General features: G+C 36.9%; 2 protein-coding genes across 3 annotated transcripts in view; both read left to right on the top strand.

Moving 5' to 3' along the window:
- Window positions 1-9,408, top strand: part of LOC142341647 (uncharacterized) — a 40,018-nt gene extending 30,610 nt beyond the window's left edge. For both annotated transcript variants that reach the window (XM_075392761.1, XM_075392762.1), the window contains exons 6-8: window positions 1,577-1,910; window positions 8,075-8,402; window positions 8,576-9,408. In XM_075392761.1, the coding sequence (XP_075248876.1) occupies window positions 1,577-1,910; window positions 8,075-8,402; window positions 8,576-9,188 (1,275 nt within the window). In that variant the 3' untranslated portion in view covers window positions 9,189-9,408. The remainder of the gene's footprint in view (window positions 1-1,576; window positions 1,911-8,074; window positions 8,403-8,575) is intronic.
- Window positions 9,409-19,225: 9,817 nt separating this feature from the next.
- Window positions 19,226-20,895, top strand: LOC142340955 (uncharacterized). Its single transcript, XM_075391740.1, has one exon. It carries the CDS (start codon window positions 19,328-19,330, stop codon window positions 20,849-20,851), a length of 1,524 nt encoding a protein of 507 aa, XP_075247855.1. The 5' UTR covers window positions 19,226-19,327; the 3' UTR covers window positions 20,852-20,895.
- Window positions 20,896-20,897: the final 2 nt, after the last annotated feature.

A 20,897-nucleotide genomic window follows, 5' to 3' on the forward strand; every position in this document is an offset into this window, starting at 1 on the left:
AGAATTGGAATGCTGTTCCAAAATTGTTGATTTAATTTGCTCTGTAATTGAAGAACGGAAGATTAACAAAGATCTAAAAATTTACTCGTTTTCCATTTGAGAAGAAAATAGAGAAAAACGCAAAATTTTGTGGATTAAATCATTTCCTTAACTGAGAGCGTAGTTTAGATATTTAAGCGAGTTATCTTTTCCGACTTCACTGGGATTGTTAATGGCTGCCGTCAGCCTCTCAAGCGGCTATTTCTTTTTATACAATTCAAAGAATTTGAAATGTATTGGGGCTCTTTCTTTTTTAAGATCTGTTCACACCTTTTCATGATTTTTGAAGTCAAATTGGAGTAGCGATTTTGGTCACGCCGAAAAAGGAAGTGGAGAGAAAAAGCGAGTGGATTTGCGGCGTGAATTTTTTTTGCTCTTATTTTAAAGTAGAGTGAGAAAACGGTGTTTAAACAAAAATTCGCTTTCTCGCTAGTGTATTTTTTGTTCACAGGCGGCCATTTCACTTTGATTTTTACTGCTTTTTCGATTTTTTGGGTCAGATTTTTTTCTAAATGGTCTTCCAAATCCATTCATTGTTCATTCTAGGCCTAGTTTATTTGTTTAAACTAAATTTCACTTTTTCACTAGTGGTTTTTTTTACGTACTGCAGTTTAACTTTGATGTTGTTTTTTTTAAAAAATTTTTGATTTTTTTTAATTGGTTTTCCCAGTTCACTCATAGTCCCAGTAGGTCTAGTCTTTTGTTTAGTCAATGAAAATTCTCTGAATTGTACGTCAGGACTTGTCCTGCTATGTTTTTCGTTTGAGCTAAATTTCCATTTCTCGTTAGTGGTTTTTTGTTCACAAGCGAATTAAAAAAAAACATAGCAGGACAAGTCCTGACGTACAATTCAAAGAATTTTCATTGACTGAACAAAAAACTGTTTTTACTGTTTTTTCGATTTTTAATCTGATTTTTTAAAAAATTGGTTTTCCCAATTTACTCATAGTCTGTTCTATATCTAGTTTTTTGTTTAGTTAATGAAAATTCTTTGAAGTGTACGTCAGGACTTGTCCTGCTATGTTTTTTTAAATTCGCTTTGCCTTTGGATCACGTGTTTCGTTTTGCATAAGTCACGACTTTCACGTTTGACTTTTGAATTACCTTACTCGCTGTTTCAACTGTTTCAAATCCATTCACTCAATGAATTACGCAAGATAGTGAATACAGTCAAGGTCAAAAGAGTAAAATCAAAAGAGATGGGAAAAACCGATAAAGCCCAGTCATTAGGTCATTGAGAATTTGGTTATCCAAGTCCATTAGGGTGATTGCTAGCTGACATTGGTATTAACTTATTAGCTTCCAATTTAGAAGCTGAATTAAGTATAGTTTTAGAATCCAACTGAAATTGCACGCCGAATTAGGACACTTTTTGGCACTGAAAAAAATAGAAAACAATTTGGTCAGTTTCTCTTTTTTTCTTTTTCTGTTTCAATCCCGATGTGCATCAAGCGCGTCAACGGCGGCTAATTTCCGGCAATCTGCCGGCTATGATTATTTTCGTGACAACATTGCTTTGGAATCATTTGTGTTTCAGTCAGATCACTGTGTTCCCGTTCTAATAGACGACATATCATCTGGTGCTATCACTTGTCTAAAGTGGTCTCTGCTTTTCTTTCCTAATGATAAAAATCCAGCGAAGAGACTATTGTCAAACTCAGTGTACAACGATATCAACTCCTCTAAATCTGGCCAAGTAATTCAAACGGCTGCAATTTTATTGGCTGGCACTACTTCTGGTCACGTCACTTTGTACAGACATGATTTCTGTTACAACAGGCGAGATTTGATGACCAAACTGGAAGTTACAGGGAACCACATTAAAAGTGCCGAGTTCTGTGCCTCGTTTACCAAGCTGACTACGTTTCTAGGTTAGTCGCTCTAACATTCTGCTTGGTTGACCAATTTAGTCGACGTTATCTGAGATATAGAACAGTTGATAGTTTGTTTAAAAAGGATTAAACGATTTTTTACAAGGATTTTTTACAAGGAAATGGAATTGTATTGGGGGGATTGTCTTTTTACGACTCGAAGATGTTTTCAAGAGAGCGAGAAATTGAGGTGTGAATTGAAAAAGTATTTTTGGTTTAACTATTTTATCCGTTTAGAGGTTAGCTTACTAACATAAAAGGGATTAGCTTAGTGGTTAAGATGTCAGACGGCTATCCAGGAGGGCGCGGGTTCGAACCCCTATGAGGTTGGAGTTTTTCACCCGAAGAAGTTTTCTAAGCTACACCCCTGAATTTAATTGCTTCCCAACTGTCGTTCGAGAAAAATTCATCCGACGTTAGTCGGTTTTTTTATTTTGAGCTAATTTGCTGATTTTTTTCTACTTTATTTTGCCAAATTTCTGGGAAATATTACAGAAAATCTGGAAACTTTTGTGTCAATTTCTTGCAGTTTTTCGATTTTTCTGATATTGGCGAGACTATTACGGCGTGCCTTGTGTTATCTGAGTCTTTCCTTATTAATTAATTAAGGTTTTTTTTACTTCCTAAAGTTGTACTTGCTATTGTTTTATATAATGAACGAATTGAAATTTGTAAATTTTTAGCTCCATTGACTTTAATGTTCAACATTTGACTTCAAACAGATTTTATTTGGTTTTAATTAGCGGCTCTAGTAAGTGGTCGTTCTTTGAAAGGATTGTTTTTGGCAGAGATTTTCCGGAATTCTGATATTTGCAATAGATTTCAATGTCTGATCGCGGTAGAGACAAAGCTACTTTGTATAAAAAATATTAAATTCCACCCTCTGAATAAATGTCGGTGAATAAATGGCGCTGCTTTCGTGGAATGTTGAATACCCGTTTTGGTTAGTTTTGAACTGCAATAAAATCCCTTATAATGTTCAAGATAATTTAATCATCATTTTTTTACAACATGTCAAATAATTTTGTTGCCATTTTGTTTTATGGAAAAAGAGCTCAAGACGGGTATGTTCTAACCCGTCAAATGATGATCAAAGTATAAAGGAACGAAAACTGCCCTAGAAAATACGAAAGTATCCTCAAAGATATCCTCATTTAAACATTTTCCTCTGAATTAATTCATGATGGCATTTTTCATTTGCAATTGGGAAATTTTCAGTAAAGAGAAATGATTCTTTGAAATAAACAAAGCAGCAAAAGTCTTAATTGAGGTTTTACAATTAGTTTTTTTTGACGATGTCAGCTTCGGAAAAGCTATTATTTAGGCGCTCTTTTTTACAAATCAATTAGTTGGGATGGTATTTTGCTCTGTCTTTTTGCTACTCGAAGAGTATTGGATATGCGTCTTTTTTTAAAAAAAAATATAATCAATTTCTGTAAATTTCGATGAAATATTTATGCAGATTTTGAGTTTTCAAGTAATTTGCTGATGTTTGTTCTATTTTAGTTTTTTGGTCAAGGGTTTGTTTTTTTATTCATTGGCAGTTGAGGGGTTGCTTATTGCTCAATTTAACTTTTGTTTAGCTAGTGATTTGTTTTGTCGATATTAAACTTTTTTACTGTGAAGTATAACCAGAATCGAAAAAATTGTCAACTTGTTAATTGCTCTCAAACTAAGAGTGCCCCTTAGTCTCGCAAAGTTCGTGGGACCATGACCGCACAGGCCTTGTGGAGGCTGCTCTCAGATAGGCAACAGTATAATGGCCGAGGCCGCTGTTTGATTCATTAACCTCCGGAGCTGATTTAGTTATTTTGGTTTGCCCTTTCTTAATCCAGGTTCAAACTATGGTTGCAGTAAAATAGTTTATTGCGAGGTTATTGTTGGTGATGTTATCAAGGTTAATATCATTGTTAATTTGAAGTTAAGTTTGTTTCTGATAAGACCAAATTTTCGCACATTTGATTTAGAATTTTATGAATTGAGGATGAGAAAGCGGTTTTTATCTGAGCTTTAGAACTATTCTGGGTGTAGTTGATGTTATCAATTGATGTGCTGGATGTTGTCTGAAGCTTCTTTAGGTAATCAAGTAGCAGAAGTTAAGGAAAGAGTCAAATAATAGAAAATGTCAAATTTGTCAAATAATTAATTGGAATTTCGGTCCGTTAAATAGGGAAACAGTTAATAACTCCTCTCACTATGTTACGCACTATGTTTTTGACTTGTTATCTCGGTGTTTTGCAGGTGAATATTCGGTGTAATGAACAAGATTATCGCCGTTTTACAAAGACTTATTATGGTTGTTTCATAGTGCGATTCTATCGGATATAATTTCAATACAATTAGCTTGTAATAGCCTTTTGTTGAGCGGTTCGAATGCGTGATATATCCTCTAGTTGCCTTGTATTTTACTAGCTTTCCACTGCTTTATTCAAATTTTTTCAGAGTCTATTATAATTTTGCGTTTTAATAAATATTTTGCAGTTCAATCTTTAATTATATTATCGGAATTATAGAGGTTTTCAAAGGCAGAATAAAAAGTAAGTTTTTTTCTATCAACTGATTATCAGGCCGGTTCTCCGGTGTTCTGGTGATCGTAGGTTCCACAGATTTGTACCTCCAGTTGTATTTGTACTTCGCAAATATTTACTGATCTTCAAGTTGTGTAATTTCCGGGTTTTGTACGTCTCTTGATGTTAGATTGGTACATATGCAACTTCCGTATTATCACCTATTTTATCAGCATAGTTACTTCACAAAGTACATATTTTCTCTTGACCTTATTAATCAATTATATTAATTCATCTTCAAGGAACAGGTCAATATTGAGGCTCTTAGTTTGGTAATATGTTTATCAATAATCTGTCAATCTGCGGTTGTTTGCAACAAACATAAAGAAATCAGAGGTTACAGGCCTAGATGGAAATACGGGCTAGATATGGCCTTGAAAACTGTCTAATTGTGAACTAAATTATAACACTTTATATTAATATTTTAAGGGAATTCATCACGTAACTATAAGGCACGAAATAGGGGCGTGACAAAGTATGACCAGAATGGAGAAAATTGTTAACTAGTTACTTGCTCTCAAATGAAGTTTGTAGCCATCATATTAGTCCTGTTGGTCTTTTTAAAGCAATTTTTTGCTTGACCAATTTTCCATTCGACCCATTTGACTTTTCGTCCTCAAAAACAAGGTAAACAGGTAGCTCCCAGTGGGCATTAAGCGCTCTTAGATGCGATTCACACAAAACTGTTTTCGAGACTTATGCTTACGGTGTGACGGGCGGTTCTTAGAAACCGACCCCCTCCCCACCCCCCACAACCACCGAACCTATCCCCATCCCAACATAGGCCCCCCTCGCTTCACCCCCCCCCCCCCATCACAACCCCTTGCACATCGTTCAGGCCGTAATGGCCCGTCAGCAGACCACCCTCGCATCGTTGCCCCCCACCCGTCAGCGCCCATCGACGCAGCCCCGCCCCCCGCTGCGCTCTCCTAACGCCTTTCAATCAGGCTGAAGCTAGCCTCATTAAACCGCGACTAGGTACTGACGAACCAACCGCTCGCCGGTCGTTTGAGTTTTTCGCCGGACGTTAATCGGTTATGTTTTATCTGTTTCTCTCCAAAATTATAATTGTTGGCGCGGTTACGGATTGCCTCTTGTTTTGCGAGCGTTTTGAGATTCCTTCACGTTTCCTAAGAGAAAGGTTTTTGATTTAATTTGCTCTTTTTCATATAAAGAACTAATTCAATTTGGCAAGTTTTCAGCTCAATTTTGTCTTTGAGTCTTCCCGGAATTATTCCTGTGATTTTTAAATTGCTCTAGAACAAAGTCTGAGGCAATTATTGTAAACATATTTTTCAGGGTGATCTGAATTGATCTCACTTGGAAATAAGGTTTGTTGCTATAATGCAAGCTATTGTGACAGGAAATCACCATGGCCTGGTAGGCGAGTGATTGCTGTTTCTGTCGACAGAGGAAAGGGTACGAATCAGAGGAAGGGGTACTGAAATTTTGAGTTCAGGGGTACGAATCCCTCCCGAGTCAGACTTTTTGCACCCATAAAAAGTTTTATCTGTTGGATAATATTCTTCATCATTAAAAAGTTATCTAAGCTACAGCCCTGAATTGTTTTGAGCCGCCTGTCGTTTGAGAGCAATTTCTCTGACGTTAGTCAGTTTTTTATAAATGAGCGAGCAAAAAACCGAAGTAAGGGAGGGATTAAAGTCTAACAAAGTTGTGAACTAATTTGAAGAAACGAGAAAAAAGTGCTGGTTTGCACTCAAGCAAAAAAATATTAGACATGTGGTCTTTTCAGTTCGATTTTCGCTTGCCTTAAGAAGTGCTTTATAAAATTTGACAATATTCAAAAAAAAAGTTTTTCAATTTTTTCGCTGTTTTTCAAGAAAACGAGATATTTGTGAGTGTATTATAGCTTGCCATGTGTACTTGTACTACACGAAAAATGAAATGAATTTTTCTCTGTTTCTTAGGTTAATTTGCTGCTTACTTTATTTTTTTTATTTTTTTTAATTAAGATGGTCTTTCTCTGCTTTAATTCTTTCTTTGGGTAGATACTAAATAATTGAATCATGTTTTTTTTTCGAAAACGACTTAGGGTCGTATTCATTCTTTTCTCTGATTTTTAATTGCTCGCTGACTTCTATTCTCACAGGATGTAAAGTTGAATGTTGTACGTGAAAACAGGTGTTTAGGTTTTCTTGGTTCATTATTCTGAGAGCGAGAAGGTTGCTTCGATTAAGTTTTCTAATAAGAGCAATTTTTTTGGCATTTTGAAAGTAGTCTTTAGCTCTAGTTTTTTAAATCATAGCTGTTTTTCTCAGTTATATTAACCAGTAATTGTCGTTTCGAAAGTTTTGTGGACCATTTGAAGCAAATTTTAGACTTTTATACGCAATTTGAGATATTTCCGTTATTGTTTTTTGAAGCGCTTTGTAGCAGTTTGTTTACTGTAAAGTTTTTGTCATGCTTGGAGTTTTGGTCGAAGTTGGTCTCTGAATTTGTTTTGTTGACTTTTGTTTTGTATCAGCTTAATGCGCTTCTCCTAAGGAAATGGTTCAATTAAATCAAATTTCAGTTCTAATTATTCTAAGTTACCTGTTGTCTAAACCTTATTGTTGTTCAAGCTAATCCCTGTATCCTCTCTTAAGGAGGAGTAGTACATCTAGCTACAAAATGCAAAGTGGTTTGCACTTTAAAGTATTTTGTACAACAATGTTTTCCCTTTTCTGTTAATCAATTCTTATCGGGGTTATGGGAATCAATGGTGGCTGTTTTCCTGCAATTTACCGGGAATGTTTGTCCTGCAACACACTCAGGTTTTTAAACATTAGGTATCTGACCATTAGCCAATATCTGGTTTTTAACTGCTTTGAAACAAAGTTTGCGGCAATTATATTAGTCCTGTGGCCTTTTTATGCGATTTGACTTTTGGTCCTCAAAGACGTATCCCTCGGCTTTGAGCTCTAATTGCCTTAGGCTTCCCAGAACTATACTCTAACATATACTTAGAAGTATGATACTCGGTGTCAGAGAGTATTCTTCAAAAAGTTGTTCAAACGAAAACAAAACTAATATGAACAAATGTTTACGCTATCGCACCACTGAACACAATTTAATCACACTGAGTTAATTGTTCAAGGCATGAAATTACAACAGGTAACGCTCAGAGGGCATTAAATTCTCTTAGATCCTTACGCCTAGTCTTGAAAGTTTGACCCCCTTTCCCCCTCCCTCTCCCACTCCCCTCTCCCCCCGCCCACCCTCCTCCACCGCACCGCGAGGTTTGGACCCCTTCTCGTCCAGCCCTCCTAACCAACCCCCCTCCCCCCAATCAGTGGACTCCCCTCCCAATGCTTGCATATCTGAGCCCCAGCTGGATACTACCGAAGCGATTCGCTCGCCGGTCGTTTGAGAGCGAATCGCCCGACGTTAGTCGGTTATGTTTAATTAATTTGCTTAGATTTTGATAATAAATATCTGCGTTTTTCCTTGCTCCGAGGTATTGTAAAAGCCTCAAACTCAGTCCGCTTATATTTTTGGCATGACAATTGTTAAATTGAGAGTTTTTCAACGTATCTGTCTATAAAGACAGACGTATCTGTGTGAAATTGAGAAGTATCTGTCTGTATAAAATTTCAGCTCATCATCCCATTGAGTCAAACGACAGTTTCGGTTCTTTGGGTCACTTTGCCGAAGTATGGTCTTGTGCATGGACACCTATTGGTGACGAGGGCCTTTCCATTTTGCCCAATCATTTCCTGACCTGTTCTGAGGACCAGCAAGTCCGGGTGTGGTCTCTTAACTGGGAGGTGGAAGCTGCAAAAAGATGGAGTGAAAGTGGTGACGGAGGAAGTGATGTGGATGATGGGGAAAGGAGGAATCGAAGCGAAGATGTTGTGCATAGTATAGATGCAGAAGATGAAGAGAAGCCCGTATCATGCCCTGTTTACGTTCTAACTGGACACAGGTGAGTGACAGTAGAATGCGCAAAAAGGCTGAGGTTACCTACTAATGCTGCGGCTGTAGGTCTTGCAGCTTTATAAAATTAATCACAGTACTGCTTTTGTAATATTATATGGCATCAAAACATTTTATTCGACAAATAAAGTGTGTACAGTGCGATTTCATTGTTTTTTTCAGATACGCTGTCACGTGTCTAGATTGGAAACTTCTAAACGAATCAGTTACGGAAAGGTTTAAAGGGAATCGCTGTTTGAAAAGCTCTGATGGAACATTGATAACGTTTACCAGCTTCATGGCCTCCTGCTCGGACGATAGATCTATTCGCATCTATAAAGTTACAGAATCGTTTCACCAGAAAGCCTCAAATTATGAAGAATCGGTGCAACAAGCGAAAAAGCCAAATGATGTTTCCGAATCTCTTAAAACTTTGAAGGTCGATGTTGTCAATGTGGTAAAAGCAGATATTGACTTTGAACTTGTAATTCTGCTGTCAACTGCTTTTTTGCGAGATTGGCACACGTTGACGTACACTTGCCTTCAGTCAGATGGCTCGCACCTTGCTGTCGTCACTCAGAATGGCTACCTGCTCGTGTTCTGTCTCTCGGAAGCTGACGTTATTTGTGACTCGGGCTCCGAGGACACCTGGGAGTTTGTGGATCGGCCGAAGAGTATCGTGTTCTGCAAGAAAGTGGCGAACGGATCACTGGAGGGGTTGTCTTGGAGTCAGAATAGTTTGTGCATGTCTTCGGCTGATTGTTGCTTGAACGTGAAAAACATGGAGTTTAATTAAATGTGTTTGATTTTGAGCGCATTATTGCAAGTGTAAAATAAGCTGCGTTTTGTAACAGGACTTCTGTTATCAGATCCTCTCTGCAAATTTCGCTTTCTCCGCATCCTTTAAACAAAATGATACCTTGCTTGCTGCCTAATTTTGTTTACCACAACTTTTTTCTGGACAATTATGAATTTATGCATTGGTTTGAATACATCAAATTAGATTAAATTATTGAATTCAAGCACTTATTTTTAACTTATGAATTAGAAGTGAGTAAAAGTTGTCAATTTATCAACTGCATTAGGGACTTCTGTCTGATGCTTTATGCTTTGTCTCTCACCGAACGGCTCTTTGGTTCCTTGTCTTTCCTGGACTTAACTATTTTAAAAATTTAACATCCGTGAATTATAGTTATTAATTGCTCTCAAACGAAGTTTGTAGCAATTATATTAGTCCTGTTGGTCTTTTTTTAATGCGATTTTTCGCTTGACCGATTTTTCGTCTGACGCTTTCGACTTTTCGTCCTCAAAAACGGGATAAACAGGTAGCGCCCAGTGGGCATTAAGTGCTCTTAGAGCCTTTCAGCTCTGTTTCACAGCTCAAACTGTTTTGGAGACTTATACTTATACTTATGGTGTGAAGGGCGGTTCTGAGAGGTTGACAACCCCCCCCCCCCGCCGTTGACCCTCATCCCCACCGCGCTGTTGCCCCCCCCCCAACCCAGTGTTGCCCCCATCAGCCCCCAGTGCACCCCCCCCCCCCCGTGGCTAGCTACTGACGAAGCCAACCGCTCGCCGGTCGTTTGAGAGCAATTCGCCCGACGTTAGTCGGTTATGTTTAATAGCCTTGTCATATTTCTGCCATCTATTAGCGTGCTTCGTTTTTTTTAACGCGTACTTTTAGATTTTTCCACGAAAATCAATTTTCGTTCCATTGTTTTTTTTCAATCCCAATTGGGGCATGGGAATTATTCTCGGATATTTTCCGGCAATCTATTTGTAGGATTAATTCTGTGAGAGATGCATATTTTGATCGAAAAATTATGGGGTCTTATTGAGATATGATGCCATGAGGTGCGTTGTTGTGGACCATATCTCTAATACAAGCTGAAGCATGCGCGATTGTTTCAACAGCTTTCGATAGATCTGGTTATGTGCAATAGGACAAAATTGCGGATTTTTTAATCTGCTGTCTTATATAAGACAGCAGATTAAAAATACGCGGAAAACCATTTTTTTGTTTGTTAGCTTTGTTGTTTCTGCGTGATATAGATCTGTAATGAAATAAATCTGTTATAAAATTTGTAATTTTGGGTAATATTGAGTATGAATTGACACTACTCGGAGAAGGTAATCAAGACCACATTTATATATTTTAATTGCTCTCAAACAAGGTTTGTAGCAATTATATTAGTCCTGTTGGTGTTTTATGCGATTTTTCGCTGAACCGATTTTTCGTCTGACCCAATTGACTTTTCGTCCTTAAAAACGGGATAAACAGGAAGCGCCCAGCAGGTATTAATTTTCATTAGAGTTCCTTAGCTGCGTTTAGATCTTCAAGTGCTTTGTGATGTGAAGCTACTGGGAAGACCGTAGTATAAGGTTAAAAGGTCATTTTTAGGAGTTTTTGAGCCCAAAATGTTGCAATTTTTCCTTTTTTCAATTTTTTTTGGAGCAGTTTACAACAGGCTTGAAATTGATTAAGGTCTTTTGCACGATATAAGTACTTTTTATGACCATTTAAGAGCTTTATGTTTTGGTAATCAAGACAAAAGCACCCAAATTTATACTAATTTCCAGTTTTTTTAAGCTTTTTAAAAATTTTCCACATTTTTTCAGCTCTAGGCGTCACTCCTCTAGGGTTTGATAATAGGTTATTTCATAATTTTTAGTGTTAATGGATTGGTTTTCAACATTTTAATGTCAAAAAAATTAAAAATTGCAAGTTTTTTCAAAAAAATGCTTAAATTCGTGATATTAAAATGTTGAAAACCATTCCATTAACACTAAAAATTATGAAATAACCTATTATCAAACCCTAGATGAGTGACGCCTAGAGCTGAAGAAATCTGGAAAATTTTAAAAATCTGGAAAATTTAATATTGTCATTATTAAGGGTTTTTCAGCCTCAGGGGTCGGAAGAGCTCCGATAGGTTCTGATAATAAGTTAATGGAATTTCATTTGCGGCCATGGATTAGTTGTCAATTCTTTAATATCACAATTTTTAGCAATGTTTTATCAAGTTTTTTAAATTTTTTTTTGTCATTTTTCAGTTTTCTCCAGCCTCGAGATCGAAGGAACCACCTCCAGGTTCTGATAATAGGTTGCTGCCTTTTTTCTAGATGTAATGGAATGTTTGTCAAGATTTTAATATCACGAATTTAAGCATTTTTTAAAAAAAATAGTTGCAATTTAAGTTTTTTGAATATTTTTGATTTGCTTCCAGCACCAGGGACCGAGGGATCTGAAAGGTTTGATAATAAGCTGCTGTATAGTTTCCAGATTTAATGGAATGTTTATGGATACTTATGAACCAGCGAAACTGTTTTGGGCTTGAAATAGGGATACTGCATAGTCTCTTGATACTTTGAAAAGGTTCTGAAGATGTTTTTAAAATTTTTCAATGTTTTTTCCCTTCTCTTACTGATCCTTTTCTTACTGAGGCTTACGATTTTTACTGGCCAACGAAATGTTCTAAGTCTTGAAGATGGGTTACATGACACTCCAGAGACAAAAAATGGTTTGGAACATTCTCACTGCGAAATCTGCACATTTTTTTCTGTCGGTTGGGGTTTGTTTCCTCTTTCTCGTCAACGTTGTTTTGTCTCACAAGCTATCTCTCTTTCCTTACTCTTTTGTTGATAGCGCACTTTAGCTGCTGTTATGTGATATGATTTCATCATCTATTACCCTCATTAACGCTGAATTATAGTAGAAACGTTTTTTTATCATAAATAATTGAATTGGAACTTTTTAGGAAATGATTTTTAATTGCTCTCACAAAGTTTAGCCATTAATCTTGATGGCATTTTTCATGCGAGTTTTTGCTTGACGGGTTTTCTGTCTGACCCATTTGACTTTTCGTCCTCAGGAACAGGATAAAGAAGTATCGCCTAGTGGTCATCAATTTCTCTCAGAGGCTTCCAGCTCACTTGTTTCCATGTATGTGATTCACATAAACTGTTTTGAAGAGGTATACTTTTGGGGTGAAGGGCTGTTCTTAGAAATTGGTGCCACACCCCCACCCCACACCCTTCACATTAGCCCCTCTCCCTTTCCCCACTCCTGCACATCGTTCAGGCCTTTAATGAGTCGTGCAGCCAAAGATCCCATTCCACCGCTGCGGTGCACCCACGCTGCGCTGACCTCACGCCCCTTCAATTAAACTGAAGCTAGCCACTGTCAAAGCGAATCGCTCGCCGGTCGTTTGAGAGAAATTTGCCCGACGTTAGTTGGTTATGTTCTATAGAATTGTTGGCTTTAGCAAACCAAGTTACTGATTTCTCTTGACCAGGGCGAATCGGTGAATATTGAGGTCTCAACATGTAAAATGCTATTAACATTCGCGCTCATCTTCTCAACCGGCTATAAAAGAGGGCCTGTTTTTTCTTCGATTTAAATTTGTTCCGCTTAACCTTAGTTCACAGCTTGTCAACATTTTGCGTATGGTCTTTTTGACTTTTCTATGGTGTTTTCATTCTTCCCTCATTCAGCTTAAAGTGCTTTTATCAGCAGTTCATGAATTTAAACTGAACCGAGTCAATACCGAAAAAGGAAATCATAAATAGAAATGGGATAGATCTATAAAGCCCAGTTGTAGTTGCCCGCTACTTGATCTGTTTTTTAAGTCTTAGGTACCATCTCTAATGATTTTTGATACTGATACTTGCGCCTAAATTGGTGCCACTTCAAATAGCCGCCGTCAGCCTCTCAACAGCTATCATATAAACGGGCTCCTCTTTTTATGACGCGAAGGGGATTATTGGTGGAGCGTCTTTTTTATCGGCAATTTTGTTGGTGTATTTGAAACAGCAAGTGAATTGCGTGAAAAAAGGTTTAGGTTATTTTGCTGAAGAGCCGAGAGGAGTGGTTTTATGTTCATGCTATATTTTTGAGAGAGATCGATAAAACTAGGTGTTGAAAGTTTTCGTTAAGCGAGGAAATTTTTCGGCGTTTTCATTGAGATATTTTTAAAGCAGTTTTTTTAAACTCCATTTTTGTCGAAGGTTTTTGCATGTTGACGATCTCCATCAAAGTTTTATACTCAATTATGATCTCTTTTCACCATTTTGCCATTTTTTACGCCTTTTCAGCAGTCTTTGTATTCGTCTATTTTTTAGCATTTGGGGAGTTTTGTGGTTCAAATAGCTGGCTTAGTGGTGTCGGTTGGTTTTCGATACAATTGTTCTTGGTTTTGATTTGGTTTAAAGATAATTGAGTAAGTTAAGGCAATTTTTGGTCGATTTTTTCTTTTTTTAAAAAAAATTTTTTAATGGTTTTGCTCAGCTTAATCTTCTGGCTATAGTTTTTTGTGTTGATACTAAATTTGGAGCTATTGTATAGGTTCTGATCCTAAAAGGAGCTATTGAAAGTCAAAGAGGGCAGTCTTCAGTGAAATTAAATGATACAAATTCTTAATTATTTGATCGTTTTTTGTTCTTTGCATATTTTGTTGTTTAATAAGTTTTTGCCTGGTGTTGGTTGGATAAGTGCCTGAATAAAAGCAGTAAAAAAAATTACTTTGCCAAATAATTGATGAGAATTAGAATTTTAGCATTTTGTGGATAATTTTTTAAAAATTTTGTCGGAAAATATTTTTTATTGTCATTCTTTTCTTCCTTTTCCTATGTTTTCTCTTCTGAGCTATTTTGGCGATTTTTTCTGTCAGTCGGCAGTGTCGAAAGGGTTTTGAAGATGCTTGTTTTTGAGCCGCAGTTCTCAATGATTTTTTATCAATTATTTTGTAAGTTACTTTTCCATTGTTTAGTTGCCTGTTATTGTTTCACATTAATTAGCATAATCAGCTATGAGATTTTTTTTCGTTCGGGTAGTCATTTTTGTGCTCCGAGTCGTTTCCGGAAGTCTTGGGGCTAGGTTTTTTTTTTAACTCGCTCTACCTTTTGCGCACGTTTTTCGTTCTACATAACTCACCATTTCCACGTTTGACTTCTGACTTATTTCACTCACTGTTTCAACCTAATGGATTTTAAATTCTTTTGCGTTTTGAGTTACGTAACGTTAGTGAATACGGTCAATGGCAACGGCGCTAAATAAACGGAACGGGATAAACCGATATAGCCTGGTCATTAAGTCATAGTGCATAAGGTTATCAAAGTTCAATAACGCGATTGTTAGCTGGCGCTAGTATTGTGCTTATTAGCCTTCAGTTTAAGTTTAATTTAGTTGATTTAAGTGTAATTTTGGAATCTAAAAAAATTTGCAGAATTTACACACCAAATGAGAACACTTTGTGGCTTACAAAATTCTCTCAAATTCTATCTCAATTTTTATCTGTTTCAATGCCAATGTGCGTCAAGCGGCTATTTTCTGGGAATTTGCTGGCTATGTTCTTGTTCTATCAATCAAAGCTGTTTTTCTCAGTTTTGAACCAGTAATTAACCAATTTATATCAGCTTAATGATAAATATTTTTCGATTCTTAAATGTTTTTCTATTTGGTTCTATATAGGCATAGTTACCGGGTCTACTCTTCATTCTTATTCAGACCAATCCCTGTGTCCTCTCATTAGAAAAACAGGCGTTTAGGTTTATTAACTCTTTATTCTTTTGAGAGCAGGTTTGTTCGAACAAGGATTGTCAAGGTTTGTTTGAACACGTGTACTGATAAGCGCGAAATGTTTGGATCACGCGCGCTTTTTCGAAAGCAGTTTCGTAAGTTTTTGGTTAATAGCCGCCGTCAGCCTCTCAGTGGCTATTATCTAGGTGGTCTCATTTATTTCGCTTTACCTTTTGATCACGTTTTTCATTTTACATATGTCACGATTTTCATGCTTGACTTCTGACTTATTTCACCCACTGTTCCAACTGAATGTATTTTAAATTTTTTTGCGTATTGAATTGGGTGAGGCAGTGAATACGGTCAATGTCAAATGTGCAAAATCAAAAGAACGGAATAAACCGGTAAAGCCTGGTCATAGTGCATCAGGTTATCAAAGTTCATTAAAGCTATTGCTAGCTGGCGTTAGTAATATGCTTAATAGCCTTCATGTTAGAAGCTGATTTAAGTGTAATATCGGAAGCTAACCGAATATGCACATTTTTCACACCAAATTAGATTACGTTGACACTTAGAGAATTTCTTTTTAAATTTTTTTTCTGTTTCAATTTTTTTCTGTTTTTAAATTTTTTTCGGTTTTCTCTTCTGAGCTATTTTGGCGATTTTTTCTGTCAGTCGGCAGTGTCGAAAGGGTTTTGAAGATGCTTGTTTTTGAGCCGCAGTTCTCAATGATTTTTTATCAATTATTTTGTAAGTTACTTTTCCATTGTTTAGTTGCCTGTTATTGTTTCACATTAATTAGCATAATCAGCTATGAGATTTTTTTTTCGTTCGGGTAGTCATTTTTGTGCTCCGAGTCGTTTCCGGAAGTCTTGGGGCTAGGTTTCTTTTAACTCGCTCTACCTTTTGCGCACGTTTTTCGTTCTACATAACTCACCATTTCCACCTTTGACTTCTGACTTATTTCACTCACTGTTTCAACCTAATGGATTTTAAATTCTTTTGCGTTTTGAGTTACGTAACGTTAGTGAATACGGTCAATGTCAACGGCGCAAAATAAACGGAACGGGATAAACCGATATAGCCTGGTCATTAAGTCATAGTGCATAAGGTTATCAAAGTTCAATAACGCGATTGTTAGCTGGCGCTAGTATTGTGCTTATTAGCCTTCAGTTTAAGTTTAATTTAGTTGATTTAAGTGTAATTTTGGAATCTGAAAAAAATTGCAGAATTTACACACCAAATGAGAACACTTTGTGGCTTACAAAATTCTCTCAAATTCTATCTCAATTTTTATCTGTTTCAATGCCAATGTGCGTCAAGCGGCTATTTTCTGGGAATTTGCTGGCTATGTTCTTGTTCTATCAACCAAAGCTGTTTTTCTCAGTTTTGAACCAGTAATTAACCAATTTATATCAGCTTAATGATAAAAATTTTTCGATTCTTAAATGTTTTTCTATTTGGTTCTATATAGTCATAGTTACCGGGTCTACTCTTCATTCTTATTCATACAAATCCCTGTGTCCTCTCATTAGAAAAACAGGTGTTTAGGTTTATTAACTCTTTATTCTTTTGAGAGCAGGTTTGTTCGAACAAGGATTGTCAAGGTTTGTTTGAACACGTGTACTGATAAGCGCGAAATGTTTGGATCACGCGCGCGTTTTCGAAAGCAGTTTCGTAAGTTTTTGGTTAATAGCCGCCGTCAGCCTCTCAGTGGCTATTATCTAGGTGGTCTCATTTATTTCGCTTTACCTTTTGATCACGTTTTTCATTTTACATATGTCACGATTTTCATGCTTGACTTTGACTTATTTCACCCACTGTTCCAACTTAATGTATTTTAAATTTTTTTGCGTATTGAATTGGGTAAGGCAGTGAATACGGTCAATGTCAAATGTGCAAAATCAAAAGAACGGAATAAACCGGTAAAGCCTGGTCATAGTGCATCAGGTTATCAAAGTTCATTAAAGCTATTGCTAGCTGGCGTTAGTAATATGCTTAATAGCCTTCATGTTAGAAGCTGATTTAAGTGTAATATCGGAAGCTAACCGAATATGCACATTTTTCACACCAAATTAGATTACGTTGACACTTAGAGAATTTCTTTTTAAATTTTTTTCTGTTTCAATTTTTTTATGTTTTTAAATTTTTTTCGGTTTTCTCTTCTGAGCTATTTTGGCGATTTTTTCTGTCAGTCGGTAGTATCGAAAGGGTTTTGAAGATGCTTGTTTTTGAGCCGCAGTTCTCAATGATTTTTTATCAATTATTTTGTGAGTTACTTTTCCATTGTTTAGTTGCCTGGTATTGTTTCACATTAATTAGCATAATCAGCTATGAGATTTTTTTTCGTTCGGGTAGTCATTTTTGTGCTCCGAGTCGTTTCCGGAAGTCTTGGGGCTAGGTTTTTTTTTAACTCGCTCTACCTTTTGCGCACGTTTTTCGTTCTACATAACTCACCATTTCCACGTTTGACTTCTGACTTATTTCACTCACTGTTTCAACCTAATGGATTTTAAATTCTTTTGCGTTTTGAGTTACGTAACGTTAGTGAATACGGTCCATGTCAACGGCGCAAAATAAACGGAACGGGATAAACCGATATAGCCTGGTCATTAAGTCATAGTGCATAAGGTTATCAAAGTTCAATAACGCGATTGTTAGCTGGCGCTAGTGTTGTGCTTATTAGCCTTCAGTTTAAGTTTAATTTAGTTGATTTAAGTGTAATTTTGGAATCTAAAAAAATTCGCAGAGTTTACACACCAAATGAGAACACTTTGTGGCTTACAAAATTCTCTCAAATTCTATCTCAATTTTTATCTGTTTCAATGCCAATGTGCGTCAAGCGGCTATTTTCTGGGAATTTGCTGGCTATGTTCTTGTTCTATCAATCAAAGCTGTTTTTCTCAGTTTTGAACCAGTAATTAACCAATTTATATCAGCTTAATGATAAATATTTTTCGATTCTTAAATGTTTTTCTATTTGGTTCTATATAGTCATAGTTACCGGGTCTACTCTTCATTCTTATTCAGACCAATCCCTGTGTCCTCTCATTAGAAAAATAGGTGTTTAGGTTTATTAACTCTTTATTCTTTTGAGAGCAGGTTTGTTCGAACAAGGATTGTCAAGGTTTATTTGAACACGTGAGCGAGATAAGCGCGAAATGTTTGGATCACGCGCGCTTTTTCGAAAGCAGTTTCGTAAGTTTTTGGTTAATAGCCGCCGTCAGCCTCTCAGTGGCTATTATCTAGGTGGTCTCATTTATTTCGCTTTACCTTTTGATCACGTTTTTCATTTTACATATGTCACGATTTTCATGCTTGACTTTGACTTATTTCACCCACTGTTCCAACTGAATGTATTTTAAATTTTTTTGCGTATTGAATTGGGTAAGGCAGTGAATACTGTCAATGTCAAATGTGCAAAATCAAAAGAACGGAATAAACCGGTAAAGCCTGGTCATAGTGCATCAGGTTATCAAAGTTCATTAAAGCTATTGCTAGCTGGCGTTAGTAATATGCTTAATAGCCTTCATGTTAGAAGCTGATTTAAGTGTAATATCGGAAGCTAACCGAATATGCACATTTTTCACACCAAATTAGATTACGTTGACACTTAGAAAATTTGTTTTTAATTTTTTTTCTGTTTCAATCCCAATATGCATCAAGCGGCTCAACTGCTGCTAGTTTCCGGCAATTTGGCGGCTATGTTTTTCACTTTATATCTTAATAGTGGCATATATTAACCTCTAATGAGGTTATTTGAAGCGCCCTAGTGAGTTTCTTAGTTCCATTTTGGCTGCATCCTCCCCCCCCCCCCCCCGACTGAAGCAGGTTGCAAATGATTAGAGCTCCTACTAGTCGTTCGAGAGCAGTTCTTCCCACGTCAGTCGGTTATGTTTTGAAGTGCTTTAGTTAATGCCACCATGCTGAAGCAGTTTTTACTTGATCGTCCTTTCCGCTGGTCGTTTGAGCGAGTAGTGTCTTTAGTAGGTTATGTTCTATCAATGTGTTCATGCATAATTTCTTGATTGCTGCGTGCGTTTTTTGAGGTGATTCATTTTCATTTTGCGGCAAACATTGAAGTATACTTGAAATGTTTCGCTTTTTGATTGAGAGATCAAGATCTTCGTTTTTACGAGTTATCTAAGGTAAATCGCACTCACGTGGTGCATAACGCTCGGAGATCGTCCGTTGAACAATTCAAGAAGGGCGTCATACTTAGTCCAATAGTCTTTTCTCGAAGACTTTCGTTCTAGCTGCATTACATGAATTTGTCTTCTTAATTATCACGGGACAACTAATAGTTTTTTTACTTTGTGTATTACTTTAGTGTAGTGTGTTCTCTGTAAACTATATGCCGACTTCAGGAAAGTTGTCGGCTAGATACCTCCGTTAGATGCGTTTTCTTTCAGATAGTTATGATGACGCAATCTAAGAAAGGCCAGCCGGTATTGGTGCCACTCAGAAACAACCACAGTAAGCTATTGGCACCTGCAGCTGCTCAAACTATCAGTGGGAGTCTTTTTAAAAGGTTGCAGAACAATTCGAACTCCTTTATTAATACTTGCAGTGTAAGAAAGTTAGTCTCAATTCCTACATCTCGCCAAGAAACATTCGCCATTCACAATAATCACAAAACGCAAATCGAACTACAAGACCACTCAGAAACTGATCTAATTCCGACAACTGAACTTTCTACTGATTCCAGAGTTAATCAGGCCCTAAGTGATGCTCACGACGAAGTTGTGTCAGACTTAACAATGGGACTTCACAATGAAGAAATAGTTCTGCAAGAAACAGTTGTGCCTTATGAGTCAGAAGACGTGTCCACCATAGACAACCAAATTTTGTCTGGTTCGGCCAACCAGGGCAAATGTGAAATTATTACGTCTTCCAGTTACAACCTACGTCATAAAATTCCTCGAAAATATGATGCGTATGATGCCGATATTGAGCAAAGTTTTAACGAATTGAGTTCTGCGAAAAGTTACCTTTCCACTATTTCCAATGCAAATAAGGAATGGAAAAGAAGAGAATCGTTTTGTGAACCGTCACCAAAAAAATCTAAGCTTACCGAAGACGAAGATTTTGACATGTGTGAGTTCTTTAAAGATGAGAATGAAAATTCCGGCGATGAATCTCAGGTTTCGAAACGTAAAAGTATTTCTGCCGGTCCCGATGTGAAAACGTCGGAATCGGTGTCCTCCATGCTTTCAATTCCCGACGAGACCCTCTTCTGTGACTCGAATGTGAACAAATTGTCGGTTAAGCTGGTGAAATTGCTGAGAGATTCACCCGAAGGAGTGCTAGATTTGAAAACTATCGTTTCATGTCTCAATCCCAAAAATAAGCGACGTATGTACGATATTGTCAACGTTCTGAGCGGAGTCGGACTTATCGAGAAAGAGTTCAATAGCTCGGTTTTAATCTGGAAAGGTGGCGGCCCTTTTTCCAATTCTCGAGATGTGAAGCAGAAATTGGCAGAAGTTAGAAGAGAAAACGAACGATTAGAAATATTAGAGAAAACGCTTGAACAGCACAGATTTTGCATGGAGCAAAGTTTGAAAAATTTGGTTGATGATTTAAGCGCTGAAGAATTGTTGTACGTTTCTCAGGGAAGGATTGCTTCTTGTTTCGGGAGTAATCAAACTGTAATTGCAATTGAAGGGTCACCAGGAACTAAAATACAATGTCCAAATTTAACACATTGTGACGATCAAACTCAATTTGAACTTCGAATTACCTCTAAAACGAAGTCAATTAAAGCAAAGTTAATGCAGCCTTTCGGTGGTACAAATCTAAATCATTTTCCAACTGTGCCATCTTTCTCAGGGGAACACAATTTGGCCGGAAGCTATGTTGAGTTGACACCTGCTCCTTCACACACTGATTATAGACTAGCTTTAGATGATTCTGAAACTCTTTTCGATTTGTACTGTTAGGCAGAAAGGTTAATTTGTTAAATTGAATAAAAAATGTAGTCAAATA

Source organism: Convolutriloba macropyga, chromosome 6 (assembly GCF_964194025.1).
Source record: "Convolutriloba macropyga chromosome 6, txConMacr16.3, whole genome shotgun sequence".
NCBI lineage: Eukaryota > Metazoa > Xenacoelomorpha > Acoela > Convolutidae > Convolutriloba > Convolutriloba macropyga.

Coding starts and splice junctions, on each gene's coding strand:
- LOC142340955 (XM_075391740.1), top strand. CDS start 19,328: ATGATGACGCAATCTAAGAAAGGCCAGCCGGTATTGGTGCCACTCAGA.